Here is a 25,139-nt window from a genome sequence, read left to right on the forward strand (position 1 = left end):
ACTGCTGCACACGAAACCCGAGTTTAACACGAAGTTCAGCCGAGCTGCGCGAGCGCGTGCGTCGTCCTTTTACACAACTGCAGAGAGCGCGCGGCGCTGCAGCAGCACAGGCACAGTGACTGATGTGCGGCTTCTATCTGTTTGTGACACCCCGTGGAAAATAACATGTTTGGTTGGAGGTGAACTGGCATCTGACAGTTAGCCCTCAAACACATGTATGGTTTGTTATTCATCATTAAGCCCATCTTGCAGTGTACTATTACCCCATAATTCAGTGCAAATCCAATTTAGCAAAGTGTAAAACCTATATAGAAAAAAAAGCACTGTTGCCATAGGAAACACAGTGTTAAATTCAAGTGTTTAAATAATAAATAGTCAAAACATGCTCAAAAATAAAACACCTGTTTATTCAAAAACAGTAAAAAATAGTCCATATGTATTCTCTTTTATCAGAACAGCTCAAAAATTAAAGTTTTATATACACAGAGTTCAGGCACTTGAGAGAAGTCAGCAGACAGTCGAGCACATTCCATCATTCATGGCCAGTGATATTATGTACAAAACAGGCTCCACACAGTGAATTTTGCAGACAGCAGTTCCCCAGAGGAGACAGCTAGAAGCCCAGGATAGAGCTTCAGCTGGATTACACATCACACAGGTCATGGGCGTCTCTGGATAGCAGTCAGCTGCAGCTGCATCACCGGGGCACATGGGTAATGGAGTCCTGAGCTGAAAGGACTGTTATTTCACCTTTGGGATAGCTGGAGGTTGCCTCCTGGGGAGAAGATCAGATCCACAATGTGAATATATGGTTCAATATACAATGACTATATATGTTGTATATGCATGACAGAATGTGTATGTAAATCCCAGAGAGAATTACCAAACACCATCTAATGTCTTTCATAAGGAGAGAGGAGTGACCACATTGCTCTTTTGTGACTATGAGAAGACAACACCTTTGATCTGGAATATAAGGTGCTTCCTTTAAACAGACCAAATCAGCTCTAGAAATAATGTCTGATCTCTTATCAGAGTAGTCATTTATGTCATCTGTTACTTATGGATGTAATTAAAGTGAAAATACCGGTACATTATTCCCCTTCTGACTGAGTACCTCCAGGAGCCTCGGGGGGCCCCAGACCCCACTTTTAAACTGACAAATACAACAGACTATAGCAGGACTGCTTTAAATGTTAAGAGATTTCTGTTCCACAGCTCTACTATATCACCACTTTATCACTGTGTCACACCATCAGTGAAAACCCCCCCGGCTCCTTACATAACATACAGTAGTTGCTGACTTCTGGATCAGAGATTTGTCATGAAAGATGTGAAACTATCACAAGGTGTATTCGTAGGTTTGCTTTTTTTTTTTTTTTTTTTTTAAGAGAGGATAAGATAAGTACAGAGGAAAATTGTTGATTATTACAAATGACTACAGGATAAATAGGAAGGCAAAGATTGGAGAGATGTGCAAATTAATTTATAATGAATGTTTTGTACTTGGTTGAATGTGTTTCTCTTTGTCAATTGTCATTAATCCTAAAAATATTTAAATTGTTTAAAATGTTACAGCTTCTATCCAGGGTAAACCAACTTTACAATGATGTAAATAAATGTGAAGACAAGAAATAGACTCACACAAGGACTTTCATGCTCCATGTCCTGTATAGCTATAGGGTAGACAGAGTGAGAAAAGAGGCATAGGGTTGGATGGAAAGAGTCAGGAAAGAGGGAGACTATGCGGGAAAGAACCTAAAGAACCATTGGAGAGCACAGAGGAAATGAGGCAGAGAGAAAAAGGAGAGAAAGGCCAGAAGCAGGGGAGGAACCAGTGAAAGCGGAGAAGTGAAGAAATGTACAAGAAAAAGAAGTAGGGGGAAAAAGGAAAAATAACGGTTATTGCATGAGGGAAACTGGGGAAGGCAATAAAACAAAATGCATGCTAAGAGAAAGACGGAAAAGGGGGGATGAAGGAGAGAGAGAGAGAGAGAGAGAGAGATGAAAACTTGACAGAGCGCTCAGCCTGTTGTCTCTGGCTCCAGTAGAAAGCTGCACAGAGAGAAGTCCTGTCTACTGAGGCTGATGGGAAAGAGAATATGAGAAACACATTTTCCAGCAGACCCCCACCCAGCTCAAATAACAATTCCCTCTACCCCTGTGCCTCTGTAGTGTAAGGTTTGAATGTGTGTGTGTGAGAGTGTGAGAGTGTGTGAGTGCGCAAATGGCAGTGTGCAGTATGAGTGACAGATTGGAGGTCACCGTAATGTAACAGGTCAGATTTCAGGACATAATTGTGCGGTTTGGGTCACCTTGGCACACTGCGAGCGCGGCTCTGCTGGCCTGGGAGCTGCTGAGGTCGACCAGTGCTCTGGAAAGTAGCGGGTGCAGCGGGAGGGGGCACCTGAGGAGCATGTGGGGCATGTCCACGAAACACTGGTTTGGCATTAGATGCTGAGTTTTTGGAGAGGTTTGGGCTGAGTGGAGAAGATAGTTAGAGAGTTAGGTGAAAGGTACGGGAAGCTTTGGTTATCTAAAGCATCACCGTCGTACCTGGAGGACTGTAACCAGGACGAGTCCACAGGTGGAGGCAGAGGGGTGGTGCAGGTGGAGGTGGAGATCTCGCCAATAACGCGGAGCGCCTCCTTCAGGGCGGCGTGTTTGCGGAGCACTTCCTCCCGGTGCTTCTGCTGCTCTGGTGACTCATCCATCAGCGCTGAGCATTCTCCCAGAGCGTAGAGCTGCGCCAGGAGCTTCGAGCTAATGAACTCCTTCACCTATGGAGACGGATTATAAACAGCTGTGACAGGTCAAAATGTTAGACTCTGTAAAGTGATATTTTAGTCTGAATTGGGATCACGACTCTAAAATTCTTAAAAGTCGTGTGTGAAAATCTTTTTTTTTTTTCCTTTAGTCCTTCTTTTTCATGTCATTGGAAAATGCTCAAGTAGAGTTCCAAATGGAGGATCTGGTAGACACAGGGTGTAATGACCAAAATCATGGTGAAGATTAATGCTAAACCAAATAATTTCAAAAAGGTTTTTAGAGACGGTGGCTGGTAAAAAATAAAAGACAAAAAATGTAAGAAACAGACGGAGAGGAAGAACGTCTGGTCTGGTCTGGCGGGCTTACACTGTTGATCATAAGGTGCATAATGGTCTTTGGCATGAAGTCCCTCATGGTCTTATACACGATGCTCATGTACGAATCAACCAGGTTACGAATGGTTTCCACCTGACGTTCCAGCTGAGGGTCTGAGGAGTTTTCAGGAGCTCCATTCCCCTGCTTGTCCACCTGGGTGACACACAGACAAAGACAGAGACAGGAGGAATGGCGACGTACACTGTCGAGGATTGTCCGTTTTGTTTGAACAAGAGATGTATAGTGTAATAATGTAATATAATGCAATGCAATGCAGGGACTTCCTGAGATAACACAGCTGGTAATTTCATGCTAATACTGACGATAAAGATCTCTTTACACAGCTGATGTGTGAAAAGCCGTGCGTTGCCAGATCGTCGTCATCTGCATGTGACAAGGAGAAGCGTACGGCCACAGTTATAGGAACATAGAGAGCAGAAGAGAGGGAATATAAAAGCGGGAGGTCAGGAGGAGTGGGTAAGAAAGAAAAAAGGGGGGAGTGGGTGAGGGACGAGGAACTGCTGATTAGAAACAGACTAGAACACACACACATACACACATATTGTAGTGACATCATGGGCCAAGAATGCTGCGCTGAAGAGCCAACGACAGAGCGAGATGGAAGGGGTGGGGGACTTGCTTTTTCACTTTGGCAGGGAAAGACAAGGGGGAACACGGAGAGAGAGGGGGAAGGGGTTACAGCCAGACTTTAAGGTTAGCAAAGGCAAAAAAAAAAAAAAGTGCAAATGACACAAAAGGTGAGGTGCGGACAGGTGCAGCTCAGGGTCAGGGATGGGTTTAATTAGGTTGAAGTGGGGGTCAGGGTACTAACGAGGACTTTCTCAGGGTAGACTCCGGCCCGGAGCAGAGACGCCTTCCAGCTGTCCAGCTCCTCCTGAGAGCTGCAGGCCAACTCCAGGCTTTTGTAGTCCTTGTACACGTTCCTGCAATTAATTGCAACATTGTGAAATGAGTTAGAAAACTACACTTCCTAGCAATAACACTCTTTCTACAAAACAGAGTAAAAAAAAAAAAAACCCACACAAACTTATAACCTTAAATTGTGGGCAGACTGAAGGTTGCAACACCAGCAAACAATCATCTCTGATGGGGATTATCCAGCGTCAGACATTTTAGTCGAGTTATAACTGCTCTCTCTTATGAGCTCAGTGAGGCTGATGCAGCCAGAGGTTTTAGTCACGATGCGTGAGATAATTCCAGCAAGCAGACCGACGTTTGCAGTGATTTTTGTAGCTGCACGCTGGCTCCTCTTCCTCGCTGTGTTCGCTTCCAGTGGAAACTAAATAAGTCTCCGTGCACCTCTTGCGAGGAGAGAGTAGTAGTGCGTCGGCCGTCCGCTGTCAAACCGAGTCGCGCGCTGCATCGTTCACTTTAATTAGCACTTAATTATCACTGCTTCTTTTAAGATGAAGTCAGATGTCATTATGAGTTAGCACGCAGCAAATTAAAAAAAAGAAAGAAAAAGAGATCAGAGAAGAGGCTGTACTACGAGCACATGGATTATTTCAGTGTTGGTGCTGTCATTTCTTAATAGCCACTATTCACGCAGCCCTTGACCCACTTTGTACGTAAGCCAAATGTTAATGGAACAAAGTTGCCCTCATGTGTAACGTGTGCAGCCTTTGACCAGAAGTGACAGTCTTAGATCCAGTAGCCTGCAGAGTGAAAAAACAAATATGAACTCATTCTAATGTCTCCAATCTGTATAGTTTATCTACATCTTTCATTGTTAGTATCAGATAATAATTAAATGTGCATTTTTGCTATAAATAGAATGTAGAATAAAAATATTTTTGTTAAATTATTGTGAAGCTTTCATAGCCCTTTGTTTGGTTTTCCGATGAATACAAAGGGATAAAATATGCCTTTAATGTCAAGTGATTTTCTGTCACTTTATGGGGAAAAAAAAGTTTCAAAATCAAACCATGTCCTAGTCAAAACTATCTGCAGTACTTGTGCCCTATTCCCACATCTTTGTAAATGACTTAATACGGTGGTGACACAGGTCAGTGGGCTTCGTTCTCTCACACACACACACACACATGGGTGCGGCCTATGTTGGAAATCACAGATTGGAAACAGATCTTTTAAAAAAGGGGTCTAACAGGTTGGGCCAGTCTCACCAAAACTGTGTATGTTACTTGCAACAAAAACTGTACAGGATTGAAAAGAATGCAAAGAAACAAAACAAAACAAAAAACACACACACATACACCACTTGCAACTACACAGACACACACACACACATGTACCTACATAAAATAAAACTGTTTAATATTTCTTCTAAACTGCCGCGCTTGACACGACCTCCCTCCCTGCAACTAATCCATCATCGATTTTTCCCCGTCATCCATTCACCAGCTCCTTTTCTATCTTTTTATCTGACTTTCCTCTTCACACCATCCCTACCACCTCTGCGCTTCAGCTGTGCACAGGCAGCGCAGCAAAGTAAGAGACAAGCAAAAGGATCTGGAGCGGGCTGGGGCCCATCTGTTAAACATTTTTTCTTTAATCACTCCGTTGTTTCTTTCCTCCTTGTGTTGTTCCTTTCTCACATTCAGAACACATAGCAATTAACCTCAAATATGTGAAACCTTTTGGAGTGTGTAAGATTAGAGAAACAACAGAAACAGAGATCGGGCTGTACACAAAAAAGATCAAGAAACAGACTGGAGCTGGAGTTTGTGAGCTTATGGCCGGGGCTCGATGGGTGAGGCTAATAAGTCAGGGTGTGGTGGCCAACAGAAAGGGAGCCAGGCCAAAGATGACAATACTGGAGAGCTATTACACTAAGATCAGAACATTTGTATACAGCAGTGAGCACACATTAAAACTGGTCTTTATGCAGATTTATCGCTAACATTAACTCTTTTTTTCCCTCTTGTCCCCTTTGCCATCATCCCCCGCCGTCTCATGGCCAATGTGAGTTTTTTTTCTTTTCTTCATCTTGAGGAATTTCTGCAGAGCCCTGACTGCTTTAGATTTGAAGAGTTTCCTGAGGTTTATGATTACTGTCAGACAGGGACAAAACCGCTGCAATGTCTGCCACACACACATATGCAAATACAGAAAGAGAAACAGAGAGTGAGGGCGCAGGGAAAAGGAGGGGTGGGAGGGGTGGGGGGTGGGGGGTGGGGGGCGCCATAGGACAGACTTTGACACATTCCTGGCCGATGGCTCTGATACTCTCTCCCGCTTTCTTTCTCCTCTCAACCCTTCCAGTTCTTCACTCTCCCTCCTTTTTGTGGTGAGTCGAGCAATTCTTTCCAAACAAGAGCAGCCTCATCTCTGATCCAAGTTCTCTGGCTTTGATTAGCTGCTTAATGAGCCTGCCGTCGGTATGCTGTGGTCTCCATACGCACACACACATTGGCGAGAGGCGCATACACACATGCGCTCACGCAAGCACGCACGCGCCGATCCAGTTTTGTGTGTCTGAATGCAGCCTAGCACAGAATTATAAACAAAGCCCACATGCTCTGGTACAATCAGCCAGGCTTTGGGCCCGCTCCAGCTCCTAAACACACTCACTCTCTCTCTCTTATGCTCTCGCTTTGTCTCTTTGTCTTTCTCAATCTGTTTCACACACATAAACCCAAAAAGCTCAAACCTCTTCCCTGCCCACAACAGGCTGGCATATACTCCCCAGACAAAAAAAAAAAGCTGCACCCGCTGCAATACCCACTGGATATCCTTTCAGTTCCGGTGGCAAAGTCGAATGGAAGAGGTCAAAGGAAGGGCAAAACACCACTCTGACATCTCCTCCCTTTCCTCCTCCGAAGTGTCCACCCTCGTAAAATATCACTAAAAGCAGGTGACAAGAACAGAACTCCCTTTTTCTGATTCACACACACACACTCACACTCACACTCACTCACCAAACACGCTCGTACGCAAACACAAACCTTAACTCTGTGTTGAAGACAGCAAAGACAAATTTGCTGGACATGAAGCTCTTCTCCACGTCTCTGAGCTTTAAGTTGTCCAGAGGAAGCATATACTTCTTCTCCTTCTCCTGGAAGAGATAGAATACAGAGAGATAAAGTTTGACAGAGGAATGCGGAGTAAAATATGACATTGTGGAGAGGTAACACAGGTGTTGATAACAAAAAAAACAACAGAGACTGAAAACAGTCCACTTGGGGGCTGCGGTTCAAATAGTTGTGTGTCTGGAAGTAAATATATTTCAGTCTGTGCCTCGAGAGGGAATGAGAGCCAAGAGACTTGATGTGTAGAAGGAAAAGTGTCGGGAGATGTGGGAGACGGTGCTAGCGGGGCATCTGAGTTCATATCAGATGATGTGTCTGGATGTCAGACCCACTCGCATTAACATCCCACTAACAAGTGAAGGAGAGACAATGAAAGACAGAGAGAGAGGAAGGAGATGCCGTAAGTCTGTCTGTCTGTCTGTCTGTCAACACCACGGGGACTTATGAATGACACAGAACAGTTGGAGGAGTGGAGTGACCAGAGTGGAGCGAGGAGAAGCAGAGAGTATGGAGGCAGGGTACGGAGAAATGGAGGCAGGGAGGGAGGGAATGAGAGAAGAAGCATGAAAAAAGAGGGAGAGAGGCCGGGCCCACATGTGAAAGTCATTACTCAGACTCAAGCTCTAACACAACATTTCTCCTAAAGTGAAGCCCTTCCCCCTCATCTCTCTTCCCTGGCCTGCTCCCTCTCTCTAACCTTTCAGAAAGGGGCTTAGGAGAGGTTGATTCTAGGAACGGCCGTGGATGAGCTGAAGGAGAAGGAAGAGATGGAGAAGTAGTGTGACTTCCACAGGAAGGACGACTGAAGTGCATCTTCCAAACAGGGTTGTCCTGAAAGCCCTGGATGTCGTCTTTCCGTCCATGTGTGTGTGTCTGCGTTACAGCACGTGCACGCATGTGGTGTGAGACGTGAGCGCGCTGGTCGTACATTTCCCTCTCTCAGTGCTCCCCTGAACCCTACGACTCTCTTCCTTCGTTCCTCTTTCCTTTTTTCCAAAGGGGCCCACTTCCTGTAACAGAGGCTGAAAAAAAAAAAAAAAAAAAAAGAAATGACAGAACGCGATTGGCGCCCATCGAGCAACATCTGGGATCGCTTTAGACAGAGGGGGAGGAGACTGGGAGAGAGTATAGGGTGCTCTGATGGGGTAGAAATAGAAAGTAGAGATGAGGAAGAGAGGAAGAGGAGGGATAGAGGTGGATGGAGGGATAGAGGGAGGTGAATTGGGCTTAGAGGAGATGAGGAAGGGTTTTGAGGAACATAGAGAGCAGGAGGGAGCATGTAGGAGAAGTGGGGAGAAACTGCAGACCACTCCAAAGTTGATTCCCCATGGGTCCCATCAACCCATATATGGCTGCTAAGTTCCTCCCTAAAACGCTCTCCTACTCTCACTCCCCTTATTTCCTTATGCCTTCCCCAAGTGAACAGGCAGATCCCTCGCTGAATGAGTGAATGTGCCACGTCAAGACTGGATACTACGCCGGGACGCGGCCCCGCGGACGCCAAACTTCTACAATCCGCCAAACATCTCGCAAAAAAGGAAGGGACGCCGGCAGGAGTGGACGTGCGTGCGAGCGAGGGGCCATCGCCGCGGCGCCGAGACAGGATAAGAGAGAAGAGAAAACCTTTTGCCGACAGGACAGGACTGTTAGCGAAACAACCAGAGATGGGGGGGGGGGGGAGAGAAAAAGGCCAAAGTCCGAAGATGAAAAGTGAGAAAGGGTCCTGCTCCGTCATCCCAGTGTTCAGACTACCTGTTCAGGATCTTACTGGTGTACAGTAGTCTGCACATTGGTTAGACTGTGCAAGGAAGTGCTTCCACAGCAACACTCAGGACAGCATCAAAATCTGCATGTATTCTGTGCTGGGTCTGCTATTCGCTGATGTTTCTTGCTTGCAGATGTGCAAATGCCTTTAAATGTGCAGACTCTATCACATGCTTCTGTCTGTTCAATCACTGTGATCGTCTCTAAACCAAGTCACATCCTTTTTTTTTAGAGCATTTGTCAGCTTCAATGTTAAGTGTGCGTGGCGGGTGATACATATGTTCCAAGTTTGCACAGATAGGCTTTTACCCTGTGACTGACTGTTTTACTAATACTCCAGGCAGAAACGCTACAAACAAGCTGATTAACTGAGCTTCTCTCTACACACGTTCACCGTACAGAGGCTCCACACTAACTGACCTTTTTCCTCACAGAGCCTCACACAGAGTATTTGGACTTTTCTGCATGTGTATTTGTGTGGCAATATGATATCTCTTGTGTTCACAGACTTCATGGCACTGCTTTTGTATATGCATGTGTGTGTGTGTGTGTGTGAGAGAAAGTATGTGAGTGTGTGTCATATCTACTCTGGTTGTGAAGTACCATACATCAGAGCTGTGGTGTCTGAAGTTCTACTCTTGCTGCTGCAGACTAATGGATTGGAGATATGGAACAGGCCTCACACACACACACACACACACACACAAATGTGCACACACACACACACATGCATGGAGGTGCGCACACACACGCACGCACACACACACACACACACACACACACACACACACACACACACACACACACACACACACACACACACACACACACAGGGGAGCGTGTAGATTAAGTGTATAGGCATGAACCGTCTGTTTTTCTTCAGGCTGCCTGGTGGAGCCCTGGCAGTGGAGGGGTGGAGGAATGTAGGTCTGTTCAGTGTGCTGTGGAGATTAAACTCTGAATTATTATGCTGCACTCTCCATATGAGGTCAGTGCAGGGTACAGATGTTATAACACGCAGAAAGATGTCCTGTGCAGCCATAAAGATGTTAAAAAAGAACTGATCCACACAAGGATGGAGAGAGGAGTTTGGAGGGAGGAGGAGGGGAGAGGGGGGGGTTAATGGGGTGGGGGAGGTGGGGTGAGAGGAGAGAGAGAGAGGGGTGGGGGGGGTCAGAGGGGGAGGTCTGCAGTGTAGAAACAGCCATGTGGGATTTCTCTGGGCAGATCTTGGAAGCTGGTGTTTGGACAAAGCTTCAGATTTTCCAGCCAGGAATGTGCGCAGTCCCAGGGAGACTGCCAACCACAGAAAGGGGGAGAAAGAGAGAGAGAGAGAGAGAAAGAGAGACAGGGGAGACGGAGAAAGAGAGAGAAAGAAAGTAACAGATGGAGAAAAAGGGAGGAGGAAAAAGCAACACAGAGGTAAAAGAAAAGGGGGGAGGAGGGCAGCAGCAGTCAAAGAAAAAGAAAAGTCTGTGGAGGTAGTGTGGGCGGGGAGAGAGAGAGAGAGCGGGAACTGCGAGAGAGAAGAAGCAGAAGTTTGGCAGCTTGACTTGTGTGTGTGTGTGTGTGTGTGTGTGTGTGTGAGTGTGTGAGTGTTTGCACAAACACAGACGCATGTGGAAAGGCAGTAGATCTGATCTTCCGTGATAAAACGGGTGACTGACAATGCACTTAAGCCTCCCCAACACAAAACATCTGATTAATCTTCTTCTTTTTCCTCTTTACTTCGGTTCTGCGGGGCGATGACCGCGTAGAATCTACGCAATCATCGTCCCGCGGCAGAACCGAAGTGAAGAGATAAAGACTTTGCATTCTCATCCAGTGTGCGTGTCCCTTCATGAGCCGCAGAGAGTTTGTTGCTCTAATGTGGTCAGCAGATATGCGCTCGCCTGTCTCTGTGTTATTTGTCACAGATGTGCTAAGACCGTGGGCTGATTTGTAAACGCTTAGTAAGTGGATGACAGTGCGAGGGCAAACCTATAACTGTTGAGTGTATAATACATACACACGCCCCCGGGGGGGCTGTTGTCTGGGAACACTGTGTTTAAGCAATCCACTGTTTATCTGAAAAGTGACCGTGTGTCTGTCTGAGCGAGTGTATATTTTTTCCTCTCCACTATTTGCATGCCAGTTTGTTTACATCGGAGTCTGCGTGTGTGTACTGTATGCTGTATATACAAGCCTGTCCTCTGTGTGTGTCGGTTGCATTGCATGTGTGTGTCTTAAGTTTGGCTTGGGGCAGCTCCAGCTGTGTCAGAGTGAGCCGCTCCAAATGCCTGAACTCCCAGAAGAGGAAGAAAAAAAAAAAAAGGGAGGGGGAGAAGGGGGGGTAAAGGGGAAGAGCGGGACGAATGGGGAGGGGTTCATCGGAGGAATGAATGAGGGGGAAAACAGAGGGGGCTCGGTTGCAGGTCCAGGTGGCAGGAGAGAAATATAAAGAAAACAGGAACAGGGTTAAAGATGCTCTCTTGGTTACACATTTCATGGGCTCATATATCTCAAAGCCTCCATGTGTGTTCAGCCTCAGCCATAACACGGCCTGCGGGTCGTATCGCTGTTACCGAGTAGAATTACTTATTTGCGAAAGCTTTCTACACACTCATCAAACACACATCAACACGCAACCCCAGCGTCATCTGTACAGCAGCGTTGTCTACAGCGGTTTCAGATGTGAATGTTTTAAAGGTGCCTGTTTGTATCCGTCCTCTCATCCTCTGCTCCATCACTCCCTGTCTCCATGACACCAGCTGTGGCAGGATACGACTGTTGTGGTGTGTCTGCCTGTCTACACTTGCTGTGCAGACCTTCTGCTCCTGTACAGCAGGCACAGACAGGCAGACAGATGGCAGCCCACCTGACATCAGAACTGACTTCACTATCAACAGATGAAAGATTTTCTACTTAAATGTCTGTGCGTTTGATTAAAACGCTGTTTCAAGCTCAATTATGTGTTAATAAACATGTGACAACACGAGTGAACTGTTGTGTTTTGTTTTGTAAATACAATGAGAAGGTGTTGTGAAGAGGTTGTTAGACTGAAGCCTCACCTCCTCATCCTTGAACCACGACAGGCTCTCGGTGGAGAGAATAAACCAGAAATCCTTGGCTCTGCCTTTCATGATGCCGATGTTGCTGATGGTCAGCCAGCCCTTGCGTATGACCTGCACGACAGCGGAGGATAAGCAGCTGAGGTGACGGGACAGACAGCATCATCACAGGTCGGTTTAAAAATGAGATAAAAGTGCAACTCCTCAGACGACGTGCAGAGCAGGACACACAACGAGGGACTTTACAGCTGAAAATAACAGTGAAAGCCAGAAACAGTTGACACTGGTGAAAAAAATACGATTTTTGAAGGTTAGATGTTTGTGAAATACGTCATAGGGCAATCACCGAAACTGACCATCAGTGGATCTAATTGGTCGAGAAGAAAAAGACAGGTGAAGGAAAATACCATAAGCAAAGCAAGAAAAATAATCAAACATAAACTGAGATAAAGCGAGGAGCAAAGAAAGTGAAAGAATAATGCGCGATGAATAAAAGAACAGACGGTATGCAGTGACCAAGACATAGTAAGAAAAAAATGATTGAGAAAGGAGTATATATAAAAGTGTGGAAGGTAATGGTTTTTAGGCTGAGATGTGACAGAGGATACAGCAAACTGTAACTGTGAGGAAGGGCTTGCATCAGTTGGACATGATTAATAAAGGTCAGAACAAGCCAGTGCATGTGTGCTGCCATCAGTTTCATGCCAGCCCACAGAAGTTTACTCCTGCCCACACATAGTACAGTATGTCCAGCAGAGGCAGCAGTGAGTGAGAAGGCTAAAAGTTACTGGTCTCCTACTATTAGGCTGGAGCGAGAAGCCACACCCTGGAGGAAAACAGGAGACGAAGGAGTAAAATTAAACATGTGTGTGATTGGATATTTTTGGGGATGTCGCTGACGTTACTATTAAAACAACATGTCAGGCTGTGTACATATACAATGTCTCATAATTTGCTGGAGCTGTGATTAAAAATGTACCGCTGTTCTAGTCATGTGATCGTCGTACATCAAGCTTACTGACTCAACACAATGAAAGCGGGGTTGTGCTTCTCATTAGCCCTGCCTTCAAATGTGTCACATATACTGTATGTTGCACATTAATCAAATTGGAATGAGACAAAATAAATCAACAATACATTTTTTCTTGACTACATTCCTGTCAAAAGCCAAGATCAACTGTGGTTGTGTGATTAGACCCAAATGCCCCCTCAGTAAAATATGAACAACACAAAGTCTCCTGCAGCTACGGTACTGATTAAAGGGATAGTTCAACATTTTGGCAAATTGGCACATTGCCATAATCCCTATAGTTTTAGGAGTAGGTTCGTTACCTTTAAATGTCGGTGCAAACTATTTTTAGAACGGCGGAGAAGAGCTGCTCAGAGCTACGCTACGAAAGCTAATGGAATTTCTTGGTTTCTCTCATCAAATTCATCAAATACACAATCCAACAACTCCAAAACGCTCTGGTGGACAAGTTGTGACCTGCACATTCACCACGCTATGAGATAACGGAACGTTGTTTTCAAGGCAAATATAGAGACTGCTTGCCGGAAAACTGCCCCCGACGGGAACGCGCATCGGTGGTTTTGCATGAATTTACTTCTAAAAGTAAAGGTCCGTCTCGTAACGTTCCGTTATTATTTCATAACGTGGTGAATGTGCAGGTCACAACTTGTCCACCAGAGCGTTTTGGAGTTGTTGGATTGTGTATTTGATGAGTTTGATGAGGGAAACCAAGAAATCCCATGAGCCTCCGTAGCGTAGCTCTGAGCAGCTCACGGCTCTGCTTCACCGTTCTAAAAATAGCTTGCACCGACAATTAAAGGTAACGAACCTACTCCTAAAACTATAGCGATTATGGCAATGGGCCAATTTGCCAAAATGTTGAACTATCCCTTTAATGCTGATTAATGCATAACACATGGGGCAGTGACAGTGTCAAAGAAACAAAATTCAAGGTCAATAGCAAAGGTTTAGGTCTAAAGGCAAGGTTTCACACTCATGCACATTCATATTTGGCACTGCAGAGCCTCTGGCAGCAAAAATAATGTCATTATCTAAGGACACACTGTGATGTAAACATATGGACATAGTTACATATGTTTGTTTTGCCTCAAAGTGACACAGCCTTACTTTTTAATCTTTTATTTGGGAATATTTTGGGGTTAGTAAGTTGAAAGGTAACTGTTGTGGTGACAGCACTTCATCAAAAGATCAAAAGTTCTCTGGGGATCATGGATATTTTTACTCTTCCTTGTCTTTCATCATAATTAAGTTGTCAAGATCTTTTACAGTGATCAAAATGTTGGAATGATGGCAAAACGTCTCTTTCGAACACCATCCTAACATGGTTAATAAAATTCAATTTCCTGCGTCATGCTCCAATCTTCCTCTGACATGAATTACAGTATAATGAACATAGTGCTATAGATAGTCTCACCTGGTTTCCCATCTTCTCTGTCCTATTGCTTTGGTTGGGCCTCTGCTGGGCACTGAGAGGGAGGATGGGGATATACAGTAGTTTACTTCATTGTTTGGTTCAACTTTATATTTCATCGATTTAAAAAATGCTGAGGGTACTCACTTAGTGAAGCCGATGAAGTCTTCGTGTTTGGTATTTATGTAGGAAAGCTGAATGCTAATGAGCAACAAGACCTGAACAGAGCACACACGTTAATGCACCGAGAATTAGAACATGTAATGATTCAGACATCAGAGCTTTGTGAGGCAGATCTGTGGAAGAATAGTGCAAGTGTTTGTGAATGACCTGATCTCTGCATTTTTTCTGTTGTTCATGGATTTCAGTGGTTACAATTCTCTCTGTCTCATCTCGCAGTTTGGGAAAGGAACTGAGCTACAGAGAGAAAACAGAGATGGCCACTGTTAGAAGACTGTTTTGATATGTTGAAATGATACGATGCACACACAGACACACGCATTTATACCTTGCTGATACACTGGTATACAGTGGTGATTAGTTCTTGACTGACCATGTCAACAAATTTAAGACATGGCCCCTCTAACCGTGATATCTGTTTCTTCACTATGGTTTCAAAGGCCATGTCAGGAGTGAACAGACCTGTCCTATAGGGAAACAAGAAAATAAGTGTAGATGAACAAAACTATTTAATATGGAAAGGCATTTGACGCTTATGCACAAAATACTCTACTATACCTGACACCGTGGATATTTCTGATGGCATAGTTTATCTCCTGCCGCATCTTCCACTCATCAGACTCGATCTGAAAACAAACACAGGGAGCTGTCAGTCAGATCACAGTTATTAATGCACATATTCATTTGCACGTCATCGTCCAGACAATCACTCTCACACAGACCTTGACCAGTTCACAGGGAAACTGCTCATGGAAGATTCGGTTGATCCTAGCACCGCCTGACAGATGAGCAGTGTCCACTTGGTCTCCTGTGCCCTCGATTAGCTTCTCAAAGTCAGCAGCCAACTGTGGAACTAACCTGGAAGACATAAACGGTCAGACTGGGAGAAAAGCTGATAAATATATTATTTAAAAGGAAGTAAATGGACATGTACCGTAAATTCTCAAATAGAAGCCAAGGCTTTTATTTGCTTCAAGTGCCGAACTAACCCGGCTTATATTTGATCGATAGGCGTCAATCGATAGGCTTTTATTTAATTTTGAATTAATCTTATGCTCAGCAAAGATGGAAAATATCTTGATATGATTAAATCGTTCTGTTCTTTCTGTTTAAAAGAGTAAGAATAGAAGGAAAGAGTCGGATCCAGAGCACACATGTTTAGAACTTTAATCAGCACCAATTGATAGCTTTCACTGACGTCACTTCCCAGGGACCTGGCGGTCAAAAAGCAACATTCCAAAGTGGCCCCGCAATGGACTTTCTATGGACAAACAACCGAGTAACGACTTAAATCATCTGTCAGCGGCCGAGAAAGAAAGATATAAAAACAACTTTGAAGTTTTGGGCACTTGTGACCCATATTCAACACCAGCTGCTGTATACCAGCTGTTTAAAATGACCAGTTCCCTGCCGAAGCTCCAGTTGGGCGATGTTTATTACCTGGTGGAGAATCCATCATCCTCCACCGCTTGCAACCAATAGCCTACCTCCGGTGTTATGGCTCAACTGGTTTCTGATTAAAGCCTGATTTTTTATCTTAAAATAATGTTTCTGAACTCATTGAAGTGGTAGAAATGTACCTGTAACTTTCCTGTACGGGAACACCGTCCTGGTACCGCAGCTCCGCTGAGCTCCACAGCTGAGCTCCAGCCCACTGAGCCCAGGCTCCCTGCTCCTCTCACCCAGAAACCAGAGCCCTTAGCTGGGCTGCACGGTGACCAGCTGCCCCCCCTCCCCCCGGAGCTTTGCTACGCACCGCTACCGACGGCAACGATGACGGCGGTCCGATAGCAGCAGGACCGGCGGCGGCGGCGGCGATGGTAACCCGGCGGGACCGCCCGCCACCGGACACGGCAGCAGTAGGCCTACCGCCCGCGGCGGCAGCGACACGGTAACGAGGGTCGGGACCGACCGCGGCGCGGCGAGGACGATGACCGGTGTTTAGCGTATTTTCAGAGTGTTTTCCATTAGTTCGTAACTTTAACATGACAGGCTTTGTCATACTGTGCAGTGTTGTGCAGACTAGTGAGAGTAGTGTGGCGCTGATGTCTGTAGATTGGCGGAACAGGTTCACTCACAGACGCATATTGGCTGCAGTAACATGTGAACTGCGGCTTGATTTGTGATTTTGTGACAAATCTGCGGACGGAAGTGCAGCACAGCTGTTGTTCGGTACGGTAACCAGTTAAATCAGACACCAGTTGGGCCATAACACCGGTATTTTTGAAGCAGCAGGGAGCAGTGTGTGTTTTTCTGCCTTGTCCTAATCCGCGGACAGCGGGGAAGTGGATTGTTTTGACCGCCAGGGGGGCGTTCCATACGGGCCGTGACGTCACATGAAAGCTATCAATTGAAGTCCTTCTACTAAATAAATGTGTGCGCCTCCGGCCGTAGACTGTGTATAGGCTCCGGCTCTTTCCTTGGGTCAGCTGGAGTTCTCATAGGCCTGGTTCGGGTTGACAACATAAACTAATAATGGCTTCCTCGGGTTGGCTTTTTTTTTTTTTTTTGCCCCATATACCGGGTCTTAATTTTCAGGCTTGTTGACAACTCTAGCACAAATTAAGCAGCTGAGAAACTGCTCAAACGGGCGATCGTGGGCTTTGAGAGGTTTTGCACATTCACAAGAACTTGCAAAAAAATAGCAATAGACCCGGCCGCTATAGGAGACCGGCGTCTGTTAGAGACTTGGCTTTTATTTGAGAATTTACGGTACACAGAAGGAGTGAGTGACTGACTGAAGCAGTGTCATGGTCCTGCATGCAGGGTCATCAGGACTGTATTGACTGTACTCCTCAGCCTCTTTGTCTAAGGTCAGGAACTGGCTCTGCAGATGACTCCTCAGAGCTGGCAAAGTCTCCCGGATGTGGTTGGTCAGTTGCTGCAAAGAAAGATCATCAGTAGCAGCAATTAACACATGCAACGTGTTAACTCCTGCGTGTGTGTGTGTGTATAGATGTGTGCATTTTTAACCTGGTTGAGTATTCTTTGTAAATATGGGGTGCCCATTTTTTCATTCATGTGCTTATAGGCTGGATGGGACAGGAAGAACTTCTTCTCTGAAAGCAGAGCTGCCTCAATGTCTTTCTTCCCATCGATGTCCTTCTGACTGCGATTCACCACCCCTATGTAACCTACGGGGAGGAGACGGGAAAGGAAATGAAGAGCATGTGATCATTGTGAGCAAGACAATGTGCAACAAGACAAAAAAGGGCGATTAAGAATCGAGACAGAATCAAGTTGCATGTTCTGTCATGTCCTTGAGAACTCCCAGACCACCATTTGTTCCATTACAGCTATAGCATACGAGCAGGAAATTAGTGCGTATGTACAACAGCAGGACCATGTGGCATAAAGCAAGCCAAATCCCCTATTTACTATAGTAATAGATATAATAGTAGCAGGCTCCGTATCGAATGCTCCGGCTCTGTGCTGTTACAAGGGCACTTCTTTCTTTGGCTTCCATGGCTAATGCATTAGTACTCCAAGAGAACCATGAAGGAGCCAGCACCTGGTGGTGCTTTACCCAGTCTGCACACTGCTCTGGGAGATCACTGTCTCCCTGCCTTTTCCTCTGCTGCCTCTCTCTCACACACACACACACACACACACACACACACACACACACACACACACACACACACACACACACACACACACACACACACACACACACACACACACACACACACACACACACACACACACACACACAAACACACACACACACACACACCAAAACAAATCAAGACTAGGTCTATGGTCAGATCCTGATTTTGTCTGACATAATCGTATAAATTGAAGACTTGACAAATGATCACTTATAGAGAGTTAGAACAGACTGGCTATCTTTCTTTCTTTCTTAAAAGGATAGTTCACCCAAAATTCAAATTGCATTCATTATCTACTCACCCTCATGTCGACTAAGGACTGGGAGAAGTTTCAGAGTTATCCGTGGCTTCTCTGAGTTACAGGGGGTCTCGGCGTAGCAGTGCATGTCCATATAACGGTTGCAAATGGATACCAACTGTCTTCGTAACAAAAAGACACACCAAAAAACATCCAAATACCTCCATGCTGCTCGTATGTAATGTCCCTCTTGTATTGAAGCCCCGTAGACTTATTTAATTTTTTTCGGAACAATTTCACATTTCGGGGCTTCAATACAAGACGGACATTACATACGAGCACTATGGAGGTATTTGGATGTTTTTTGGTGTGTCTTTTTGTTACGAAGAAAAGTGGTATCCATTTGGAACCATCATATGGACATGCAGTGCTGCACGGACCCCCCTGTAACTCAGAGAAGGCACGGAGGACTCTGAAACTTCTCCCAGCCCTTAGTCGACATGAGGGTGAGTAGATAATGTGTGACATTTCAATTTTGAGTGAACTATCCCTTTAAGTTAGTTTTCTCAGCCCTTTGCCTTTACCACAGTCATTATGGTTGTGTCCCAAATCACTCACTCATTCACTACTCCCTACTCCAGTGTTTTTCAACCTTGTCGGGAACCCACATGGGGTCGCCTGAAATCTAGTAATTGAACAAAAAAATTACTAATCAAAATTCTTTTTAAACTTATTATTATCATAACCGCAATCCGTGACCGCAATGCATGATGGGATGTCTTGCTTTCGTAAGTGCCCATTGGATGTCCACTACATTTCGTGGTGAATTGTGGGATACAATGAGGGCACTATATAGTGAATATTAATAATCACTAAACATTCCGACACCAATACAAAATGGCGTAGTCACTATATAGTGTACTATATAGTGAGTAGTGAGTGATTTCGGTCACAGCCTATGAGAGAAAGACAGGAAAAATGGAGGGAGAAGAGAGAGAGAGGACATGGCATGCATAACAGGGCCACAGACTGGACTCAACCCCAGACTGCCAGGGCATGAACTAAGCCAAAATGTCACACCTCGTTAACAGTAACTTCTCTCCCTCTCCCTCACTAGTTCATTTGCCATAATGAAGCGCTCCTCAGCTTCCCAGCAGTCCGTGAGCAGCTAGGAAAGAGTGGCTCACTAGATCAGTCGGTCAGTGATACAGTAGTTGTGAATTTAGGACGGGCCTCACTTCTGCATTTCAGCCAACAAAAAGATGTGCGGATAAAATTCAATCAAATTAAATACCATTAGAGTCAATAAAATAGAATAAACTGAAAGGATAGGACCAATAAAACCTTTATATAATGTTAAAGGGATATTTAAACATTTTGGCTAATTCGCCTATTGCCATTATCCCTATAGTCTTAGGAGTAGGTTCATTACCTTTAATTGTCAGTGCAAGCTGTTTTGAGATCGGCGGGGCAGAGACGCGAGCTGCTCAGCTAACACAACAGAGGCTCTGGGTATTTCTACGTTTCCCTTATCAAACTAAATACACAATCCAACAACTCCAAAACCGCACCACGCGATGAAATAATAACATATATGTAACATTAAAACACATGAAGCAAATACTCTGAACTACTTTTGCTTTTGAAGTCACTCTGCTGAACAGCCGTGTCAGGGATGTAGTTCCGGTTACGTATTTACGTGGTGAACGTGCAGGTCACAACTTGTCAATGAGAGCGTTTTGGAGTTGTTGGATTGTGTATTTGATGAGTTAGATGAGGGAAAGCCCGGAAATAGCGCACACTGTGCAGAGTTCACGTCTGCCCCGTGGATCTAAAAACAGCTTGCACCGACAATTAAAGGTAATGAACCGAAGACTATAGGCCAAAATGTTGAAATATCCCTTTAAAAGGTGACGCAAAAGCTCTAACATAATTTATGTCCAGAGAGTGTGTATCCCAAAGATTGGGGGCATGAAAAAAAGCAGCCTATGACAACATGAGGAATTTCAAAGGAAGACACCGGAGGACCCTGGGGATCTGGGTGAGCCATAAAATTAAATAAGATCTCCCATGAAGGAGAAAGGCCATTTAAAGCTTTACAAAGAAGTAGAAAGAATAAAAATCTATTCTAAAGGGTATAGTCAAGTCAGAAGTACAGTGTGTTAATCTGACAGCAATGTGATTTTTTTATTTTTTTTATTTTAGGTCTATGGTATTTAGAAAGTAGGTTTCTTTTTGACTTTTTAATTAATCCAGAATAAGGGAGTTGCAACAGTTGGCAACAGTTTGTTGGGTTGAACAGCTTGAGTGCAACTCATTCAGCATTTCAACATCATTCGCAGTCAAAAGAAAGTCTGGAATTAGCAATATTTCTAAGATGAGTAAAGGATGTTTTTATGACCTTGTTAAAAGAAACTATCCAAATTGTAAAATCAGATTCTAAAAATCTGTGATTTGTGTTTCAATTTGTTTGCTAACTCAAAGCATGACCGTACACACACAAAGAACACACAGCCATCTTTGTGCTGAGACCAAAACTCGTGGTGATAATAAAAACAATCATAAAGCCGGTCTCAACCAAAGAGCCTCTTGTGTGACTAGACTGAGGCCAGATGGTTCAACACAGTGAGCGCTCACACACACATGCATACAAAGAGCAGCACACCTCTCCGTAGAGGGAGCAACCTGTTCTCCAGTATTTCCCGGGCATCTGTTCCTTCATCCATCAGGTCCAGTTTAGTGATTACACCAATTGTGCGCTGACCTAAAGAGGAAAAGAGAGATAAATTAGATCTTTTTTTGTCTCTAACTGAGATTTCAAACCTTAAGCCTCATTCACCCACACATGTTTTACCCTGTGGGTCGACATCTTTGGCCAGTTTGAGTGCATCAGAGTTGGCCAGGTCAGTGTTGGCCGGTGTAACAGCCAGGATGAGGCAGTTTTCGTTGCAGATGTACTGCATGATCAGGTCTCGTATGCGGTACTCTATGTCTGCCGGCTGGTCTCCTACTGGCACTTTGGTGATGCCGGGAAGGTCCACCAGCGTCAGGTTTAGCACTGCAAACACCAACGTGCACGTGCAGATAAACGTTACGTCGTAGACTTGTCAGAGAAACAGAGAACAAAAGTCGACGCATACAGTATGTGCAACATCCACGCATTCACACTGTGTTACCATGAGGGGAGTAAATTCGTAGGTTGATGGGGACGGGGGAGATTCCTTTGTTAGATCCTGTCAGTCTGCACGTTTCTGCCTCTATCTCCTTACAGATTTCATCAAAATCTGTAAACTTCTTTTTCTTACAATGGAGAAATTCAGCGTATTCTGGAAAGACACACAACAAGCAGAGGAGAAGACATCTGTTAAAGAACAGAATGTCATATATAACACCCAATAAAATACATTAGGATACTAAAATGTTACTTGTTACGCTGTGATTGTATTCTTCTAACAATTTTCTGGAAGACTATTTTTGAAATTATGCAAATGTTGCACATCCTGCCACAGAGGTTAGAGGGCCGCAAACAAAGAGACAATGTTACTGTTCTGAACTTTGGATGACTATTCCAGTAATGTCTCACCATTCAGGCTGTAAATGGTGAAATATCATACTGCCATCTGGTGGCAGCTTCAGATAGCAGAACAACATTACATCCATTAAAACTGAATATTACTAGTATTTTACTCACCCGCGTCAGAATGGAGCAGCTGAAGGATTAAAGGTCTGCGAGTGACAATCCCTGAGCCACGTGGGAGGAAGTCTCTGTTGAAGAAGAAAGACTGAACTGACCAAGGATGTGCGCACACACTCACTCACACACTTATACACAGACACTGCAAATTGCTAGTGGTATTTGTACTGTTGCATACTAGGGTCTTAGGCTAAAACATTGCATTCACATTTGCTATTTTAATTGCATATGCACAAATAAGGTATTTTGACGAAAACAATATAATTCGCTATAAGACCATGACTGCAGGAACAGTCACCTATACATTAGTTTTAGTTTAGTTGTATCCAAAATATCAGCACCTGGAGGGTTGAGAAATGTTTTGGAATATGATCAACTTCTCAGATATGTAGAGAGTCTAAAAGCTACTTGTAATGTTAACCATAAACCAACAGAATGCAAGTGGTAAAATAAATAAATAATGGTCCTCTTTCCTATTAAAACCTGAATCAGGAAGTTTGTTTTAGTACATCCTGTCCCAGATGAAACAGCTGGCACAGTCTTCCACAAAAGGGGGGGTGTCATAACACAGCCCTGGCTGAGACAAAGAGGTGAGATACGTGATAAAATATCAACACACACTCAGGAAAGCGAGCATTAAGGATCTGCATTTCCTGGAAATGCTTAACGTTAAGGCCCGGAAGGCTCAGGACAATACATAGGTCTCCTTCAGTTCAGACAGCTTCACTGTCTATCGTAGTAGGAAACTACTAGATTACTCACCAGCATTCCTTTCTGACAAGATGGAAATTTCTCCTAATAACACACCAAACTATCTGACTTGTATTTAAATTTTACACAATACCTGTTATTCATGAGTGGGCTGTATTATTTTTAGGTCCGTGAAATCGGTAGAAGGTCACAATAAAGTGTGACTCGACCGAGCAAAGTTTTCATTTCGTTTCGTTACTTTTCAAGAGCCATGTTAATCTCAAGGTCTTTAGAAATACCGACAGAGGCTGAACGTGAGATAAGCTGTTGTTCTGGTTACTGTCACTCAGGCCTCGCCACCTCTGACACCCACCACTTAGGACTAACAAATATAGCTGTATCATTTGTGCAGGGGCCACACCACATCATGTATGAGCAGTGAGCAGCACACACTGATTGCAACGATCTGCTGGAATTAAACAGTTGAATCAACTGTTGCCTGCAGTCCTGATGTCAACACACTGTTTTTTGGCTCAGGAATGTGTCAGCCCATGTGGCTTTGCTTTTAGCGTTATAAATAAATAAGAGTATTGTCTGCTCTCAGTGATGTATATAGGTTATTAGTCCTAACCTAGATGTACTACCATACAAATCCACAGATTTGAATGTATAATATTTGAATAATTATATTATAGTAAAATTTTGTTACTATTTTCAAATAGTGCTATGTCATTCAATCACTGAGGGAGAATGCATAGGCAGGATTTCTCTGATGTAAACACACACAGATTATAAAGGCATAGGCTATATGTAGCTGTAACTACTGGTGTCATTGGAAAGAAGGACATAGCTATGTTGTTTTGTTTTGTTTCATTTTTAAAATATTTTTATGTAGTATTTTTAGTTTAAGGAAATACAGACTGACAACAAACTGTCAAGGAAGATAAAAAAAAAAACTAAAAACAACTAGGGGGCTCCTCTGTTGGTAATATAATGATATAGGCCTACCATGTCCAGTGTCTTTAATTGTGCGTCCTCTATTGTTTTGATACAGCCCACTTCTCCTATTTCCTGGGAAAGGTCCCTCCTCTGGACATCAGAGAGAAAGTCATCTTTTCCATTGAACACACTTCCTTAACTCTGTCCACCCATTGATTAAGGCTTGGAAATAGCTACGAGTTTTAATGAATGATAAGTACAATAATTTACTAATGCTTTAAAAATCTGTGATTGGCCATTTATCAGAATAAATGTCACAGGCTGCCATGTAATTCTTTAAAATGTGTAGTATTGTATGTTATTTTCCCATAATATTTTGTAATGATGCAGCTATTAATAGTCCATTAATCAAAAACGGGTGGGTGTCTAATACCTATCAAATCTGGTATCATCAGTTATTGTTTTCAGGATATATGTATACCTGATAAAGAATGGTAAATTAATCAAGTGATTGATAAAGTATGATATAGGAGTAGAAAGTATGTGTTTTATCTTCTCCATCTAGAGGAAGTGCAGTTTAAAGTTGCTCCACAGTTCACTCAGAGGTCAGTGTGTGTGAGTGTGTGAGCTTTACCTGCCCACGAAGTTCTCCAGGACGGAGCTCTTCCCGGCGCTCTGGCCGCCCACCACCACGATCTGCGGCAGGTGAACGAAGCTGCTCTGCCCCACGCTGCTCATCACATCCTGGAGGCGGTTGACCAGCGGGATCAGATCCTCCATCCCGTGGTTGCCCATCGCAACGGGGCAGTCGTGTTACCTGTTGCTGCTCTCTGAAATCCCCGTTTTCCTCCGGTTCTAGTGTACTCCACTCACCAGAGCGGCTAATATAGTTTCTGGTTACTTACATTCACGGTATTTTCATGACGTAATGTACAAAACCTACGAATAAAACCGTCCTTGAAGCGCTTTGGTTGATAGTGAAAGTGCCGTAGCCCGAGCTGTGGGTCGTACGTTACCGTTAGAGTTTCTTGTAACGACGGTAGGCTCCAACTTTGTACTCACAGTCCTCCGCTCTCCCAAAACAGCTCGCGGTGGACATTTTTGGTTATTTAAAACTCCCAAAAGTCGGAGTGTGTCGCTTCCCTCAGACTCGGGTCACATTTCATGGTTAGCTCGGCTCAGTTCGGTCCATGGAGAGGGAGGAAAACGGTCTACTTTGACAGCTAACAGAACCGAATTTCGGCGCATGCGCGGTAATCGGCAACTTAAACGGGGCAGCCCCCCTCCCCTTACGCTGTAGACAGACAAACCCCGTAGCCACTAATGAAAGTACCCAGATTCATCAGACACCACGCGAGTATTCGCTCGTCTAAGCTAT

The 25,139-nt window shown here is 44.4% G+C and overlaps 1 protein-coding gene across 2 annotated transcripts; it reads right to left on the reverse strand.

Annotated features, from left to right (window-relative positions):
• Positions 1-447: 447 nt before the first annotated feature.
• On the reverse strand, positions 448-24,983 carry dnm3a (dynamin 3a). Of its 2 annotated transcripts, XM_083969628.1 has the most exons (21): positions 24,396-24,983; positions 22,130-22,203; positions 21,615-21,764; positions 21,293-21,496; positions 21,104-21,202; positions 17,563-17,723; positions 17,328-17,470; positions 15,312-15,447; positions 15,148-15,215; positions 14,918-15,056; positions 14,740-14,826; positions 14,557-14,627; positions 14,413-14,464; positions 12,768-12,794; positions 11,969-12,082; positions 7,071-7,180; positions 3,977-4,088; positions 3,136-3,297; positions 2,557-2,780; positions 2,316-2,480; positions 448-775 (listed from the first exon to the last, which is right to left on the reverse strand). In XM_083969628.1, the coding sequence occupies exons 1-21, from the start codon at positions 24,554-24,556 to the stop codon at positions 742-744; spliced, it is 2,493 nt and encodes an 830-aa protein (XP_083825754.1). In that variant the 5' UTR covers positions 24,557-24,983; the 3' UTR covers positions 448-741. The 2 variants fall into 2 exon arrangements, with proteins under 2 accessions (XP_083825754.1, XP_083825755.1); XM_083969629.1 differs by lacking the exon at positions 12,768-12,794.
• Positions 24,984-25,139: the final 156 nt, after the last annotated feature.

The sequence above is a fragment of the Trachurus trachurus genome (assembly GCF_905171665.1).
Source record: "Trachurus trachurus genome assembly, chromosome: 4".
Taxonomy (NCBI): domain Eukaryota; kingdom Metazoa; phylum Chordata; class Actinopteri; order Carangiformes; family Carangidae; genus Trachurus; species Trachurus trachurus.

What these genes read in the sequence shown, in the direction of transcription:
- dnm3a (XM_083969628.1), bottom strand. Translation starts at nt 24,556, where the DNA reads ATGGGCAACCACGGGATGGAGGATCTGATCCCGCTGGTCAACCGCCTC. An exon ending in CAGAGAAGATGGGAAACCAG is followed by an intron (nt 12,795 to 14,412) that starts GTGAGACTATCT and finishes GTTTTCCTCCAG; the next exon opens with GGTGTGGCTTCTCGCTCCAG. An exon ending in TCTACCCTGAGAAAGTCCTC is followed by an intron (nt 3,298 to 3,976) that starts GTTAGTACCCTG and finishes TGTGTCACCCAG; the next exon opens with GTGGACAAGCAGGGGAATGG.